Source organism: Phaethon lepturus, unplaced genomic scaffold (genome assembly GCF_000687285.1).
Source record: "Phaethon lepturus isolate BGI_N335 unplaced genomic scaffold, ASM68728v1 scaffold9633, whole genome shotgun sequence".
Taxonomy (NCBI): domain Eukaryota; kingdom Metazoa; phylum Chordata; class Aves; order Phaethontiformes; family Phaethontidae; genus Phaethon; species Phaethon lepturus.
This window is the reverse complement of record NW_010528407.1, coordinates 120,685-125,857: the sequence shown is the minus strand read 5'-3', so window position 1 is coordinate 125,857 and position 5,173 is coordinate 120,685. Positions and strand designations below refer to the sequence as shown.

The 5,173-nt window shown below is 44.9% G+C and overlaps 1 protein-coding gene across 1 annotated transcript in view; it reads right to left on the bottom strand.

Moving 5' to 3' along the window:
- Positions 1 to 3,268: 3,268 nt before the first annotated feature.
- PRKCH (protein kinase C, eta) overlaps positions 3,269 to 5,173 on the bottom strand; it is a gene marked incomplete at its 5' end in the record, with an annotated part of 122,584 nt that continues 120,679 nt past the window's right edge. Inside the window, 2 exons of the mRNA XM_010283670.1 lie at positions 3,269 to 4,277; positions 5,155 to 5,173. Coding sequence (XP_010281972.1) covers positions 4,131 to 4,277; positions 5,155 to 5,173 — 166 coding nt within the window. The remainder of the gene's footprint in view (positions 4,278 to 5,154) is intronic.

Sequence of the window (5,173 nt, the reverse complement as noted above, 5' to 3'; positions counted from 1 at the left end):
ACACACTTGGAACAGCTGAACAAACCAAGAGAGAGCAGACAGCAGCGAATGGCTCTTTACTTTCTGGCCAAGGGAGAGAGCAGATGATCCCAGACACGTTTTCCTCTTCATTTCTCCTGGCTTTGGGCACTGCTAATCAAGTCTTCATCCACAGCCACTGGAGCCTCTCTCACATCCAGCTGCAGAAACAGACACTTCTGCAGGAGGAGCACACAGCTTCAAGGGAAAATACTGCTGCAAACTATTTAGGACTTCACAAGGAGTAAGGAACCTGTGCCAGTCTTTGAGAACACATTCAAAGCGTCTTCATCCAGCAGTTAGAATCGCATTTTTAACATTAAAATCCCTTAGGCACTTGGAGTCTGTGAGATTTTTTTTTCTGTTGCCTATCAAGCAGTGATATTAAAAATGATGTCTTTGGCAGCATTGCCAGCCTGTGTAGATGTGAGATGATTTTCATCTATTCATCCTAGACCATCTGCTTCTTACCCTCGACTTTCAAAGGCCTTGAATGAGATGTGGGCCACTGAATTTTATAGCTAAATTTCATGAACCTCTTTGAAAATGAAAGGATTGCACAGAACACAAATTTAGAGACATCAAAGGGACCTTCTCTCTTCATGCAAGCACTAAAAGCAGTGCAAAGGGAACTAATTATAATTTGCTCTATTGCCAGTTTTCACACTGGAGCAAATACAAGCATTTTATGCTTTAAACCTTACAAACCTGTGGCTGCCAGCTTAATATACTCCTAAAGGCAGGACCAAATTAATAGACTAAAACCATCTTGCATCCACTCAGGCAAGCAATGAAGCCAAAAGAGCTGGCAGGCTAGCTCATAGAAAAACTCCTTTTTTTGCATCCCTGCTTTGTTTTTAAAAAATCAGTATTTCTTTACATACTCAATGGCAGCATAAACACTAGTTCAGCTTTTTCAAAAGCAAAGCTACTGCACAGATACTTTTTATTGAGCTGATCTTCATCCATGCTGCCAACAGAGTCTGGAGGGAACATGATCAAAACGGCAGCTCCTCGTAAAAAGTATGGCAGAGTTCAGGGATCCCAGCCAAATGTGGCTGACTCAAGATCTGCTGACTCGAGTGGCTGAAATCATTACGTAGACACGTAAGTTCCAGGCAGGCAATGGAGAGGAAGAACTGCCCTAAATTATGAAGCAAGATCCAGGTGAAATTATGAAAATTAAGGAAATTACTTTATAGCAGACTATTAGCTCCTAGTCCAAATACGGATCTGCACACACGCTTTACAATGAGGGTGATGGTAGGGTAGGGTGGAATGACCCTTACGCCACCTGAATCAGTGAAAGTAAAGCTGGGAAAAATTTCCTGTTGATATTTGATCTCTGCCCCACCAAGCCAACAAGCCCTGGGCCAAAGCAGGTACTGGCTGGCTGGGGCAGGAGCTTTTCCTGCTCCCCAAGGTGTCCTTAGACATAATTTTACATCTTCCAGAGATGTACAAGCCTTCTGATTTACAGTTCACAAAAATCCTAATGAAGCACCTACAGAAATGTCTTCGTTTCCATTCCACAAGTTTTGAGCACACAGATTGGTGGACATTGCTACACCAATAAGTGTCCAAAGGTGAATATTCCACATTCTTCATACTGTCAGTGGCATAAGCAAAGCTCCTCAGATCCTGGGGCCATGGAGACGGGATCACGTTTTGATGCTGAAAGCAACACTATGGCACCAGCTTCTCCAGTAGGAATCAGTCCAGGTGGTCTCCAGAGCCCCAAGGAATAACACAACCAGTGAAACCCTGGGGTGATACCAACATGCTGGCAAGAAAGCGTACCCCTTGTGTTCTCCTGCACTGATCTCCAGGGAAGGAGAGGTCATTCATAATTCTTAACAGTGGGAGAACCAAAAAGCTGTTAACACAAAATTCATAGAATGTTTCTTAGAGAAGTTTAGGCGCTCCCACTTCTGGTGGCCAGGTTAGCTGCACTTACCCCTTGCCAAGCGAGCGCTGCTGCAGTCAAAACGCTGGGAAACCGAGTGGGAAACTGAGCAAGGAGTTGCCTAGGGTCATGTCTGCACCAGGCAGGTGAACGCTACGCTTAGTTCACATGTGAATAAGATGCCACAGTGGTCCCCTCATGCAAATGCCTTCACTCTTGTACCGTTTCTTCCTATATGGGAACGCAATTCAAGCTAGCCTGCACAACTGGTTCTTGGATCATTTTTCTAGATAGCCGCTTTTCCTTCTCCCACTTGTACTATACAACCTGTCTTTCCTCCTCTCTTACACCACTTTGAAGGAGCTGGGTATCTACGGTCCAGCAAAGAGATGAGAAGCTGTCTGGATGCGATGTGGCCAGAAGATGCCAATGGAAGGAAAGGGAGACCAGAGGATGAAGCTGTGCTTACATGAAAGAGGAGATGCAGGAAAAAAAGAGGGAGAACTGGTATAATACACAACCACAAAGGCAAGAAGAGTCCAAGGGTAACTGAACCTGTCAAACAGTTCAGCAGATGATTTAGGGGTAGAAGTAAAAAGGACTCAGTCAGGTCAGAAGGGCTTGGATGGGAAGGGATATCACTTGTATGTAGATCTCAGCGTTGACTTTTTATTTCTAACTTGGTCTCGCAGCAGGTGAGCACATACATACTGGTGGGTCTGTGCTGTAACGAGGGTTGTACCTGTGTAATATCCTTGACAAAGGCTTATGATCCTCTATGTCACCTCCACAGCTGCAGCGGTGCAAGGTCTGTGCAGAAGCGTCGCTCTCTGCTGCACCTCACCCTTCTCTCAAGTTAAAGCATGTTACTAGCACTATACAAACACAATCAGTTTTGCAAGAAGTTAGAAATCTTTCTCCTTCTCCAGTAATTCATATCTGCCCAAGGAAGAGGCTATAATCCTGACATACAGCTTCAAGCCCAGCAAGGAGTGCAAAGGTGTGCCATGGAGCTACAGAAAAACCATCCAACTTCTAGAAGAGCAGGGACAGCACAGAACCATCTCCTCGAGTGTCTGTTTTCTACAAACCACACTGAAAAATTATCTCAGTCTGCCTGTGGCAGAGGCTTGGAGGCTGCAACTGATAAGAAGTGCCCTGTGAGTAATAAGCCCTTAAATCCAAACCAAGTCACCCTATTTCTTAGATAAGGTTTATTGTTCTCATGGGAGAAAGCTGTCCTTTCGTGTTACCTGTTGGTTGATGACTCTGCTTTCAAGCAGTTTGCCAGCTCTGCAGCTCCCATCACAATAATGCTACAAATAATTTAAGTGCTACCACTTTGGATCAAAATTTTAATGAGGCACTAAACCCACAAAAGGGGCTCTGTATAACATCATTAAATAGAATGGGCCTAAATAAACAGTAAGGTTTTACAAGTTACATTATAGTTGAAAACAGCTGGGAGGCAAAGAAAGGAGCATTGAAGATGCATGATGTAAAAAGGCATTTCACAGAATGCAAACACTAAAACTTTTCATATCGCACAAACAGTAAAACACTACAAGCACATGACTTCCCTTTGATTTGGAAGAATCTGTGTGTGGGGCACAGGGCATTTGTTATTTTCCTTCTGCTAAACAGCACAATGAAATATTTCACATGGAAACCCAAACAGTGGCAAAGACAGCCATTTGTCCTTCAGAAAGAAATAAATACTGCAGAAATATGTAAAGTCAGTAGGAACATCTAGTTCAGTCAGGCCATGGGATGATGGGTCATGGCTCCAAAACACCGGACAGTGCTGGGACTCCTCAAAACAGTCTTGCAAACAATCAGAATTGTAACAAGTCTGTTTGGCTCAGGGCTGCAAGACACTTGTTTCATGCTCACGCTGACTCCTCGAATCCACGGCAAGTGGTGACATTCAGACTGAGCCAACTAGCTCAGCATTCAATTCTCTGTCTGCATCAGCTATTTACAACATCATGTTTGTTCCACCCCTGTCAATATTTGATCCAAGAGCTGCATAAACACTAGAAACACAGGAAGGTTTCGATTTCACATTAAGGTAACGTTGACAGTGGTGCTGCTGTATTGCATGAAGTCAGTGCGCTGTTACTCCTTGAGAATGAAATTTCTGGTAAACTTGGTTTTCATTTCATTTCCCCCCAATCCTCTCAGCAGCCCTTCCCCAGAGCTGTAGCTATTGCTGCAGTTCTGGGCTTGTGAATGAAAAGTTTCTAAATTCATCTTGGTTTATCATCGGAAGAATTCCTTCTTCAATGGGAGTCAGAATGGGCTCCTCTTTTATAAAATCTGGATCGAAGTTGCTCACGTCATCTTTGGATTTCTGTCAAAAAAAAGACAAAGGAAAGAGACGTCATAAATACGTACCATCTGCTTGATACTTGCTCTGCATCTTGAGCGCAATGAACCATCACATCCATAACCCAGGCTGAGCTTACTGAAAGCTTTTTCTGGGGTTGGACTGGGAGCAGCTGAGTGCCCCCACAGACCCTCTTACAGCGTAAACCCTTTTAGGGCCTCTGCAGGCTTCAGACAGGGAAACCGCTCTCTGATTTAACTGACACCACCTCTGATGGGTTGCCTGCCTGGACATGGCAGGGCAGGGCACATAAATCAGTTCCCTTCCTCAAGTGTTAGCACAGACTCAGTCATTCGAAGCAGTTATCAGCCGTGTTTCCAATTAGCTGACTCCACACAGTCCCTCCTTATCTGCAGAGTGTCTCAGCTGGGTTTTGCGGGGGGCATACAGTCTTCTATGTGCGAGCCATTAAACTTGTACAATAAGGAATTACTGGGTCATGGGAAGACAAATGGCTTGCCTCCAGGTGCTGGATTCCGCACTGTGAAGAGATAAGTGGAATGGGCAGGATGAGGATTGCTTATCCTGTTTTATATCTGGGGCAAGGCAAAGGGCAGTTAGGTGCCTGATCTGCTGCTGTTGCTTTTACAAACCTGCATCATTTGGCTGAGCTGCTTTTGAAAATCCAGCATGGAGGGGAAAAGTGACTTGTACAACATCAGGTGGCCAACTGGCAGCCAAGCCAGGACCAGAGACCTCACCTACTGGGTCAGGGCTTTCTGTGTCAAGTTTGCCCTTCCTCCACCTCCTTTCCTGTCCCACACAGGAACAAACCTGCTTAAAAGAGCCCAGAAGAGAAAAAAAAATGGGACCCTTCTCCCCCTGCCTCCTTCCCACATACAATTCGGGGCCTGAACGGT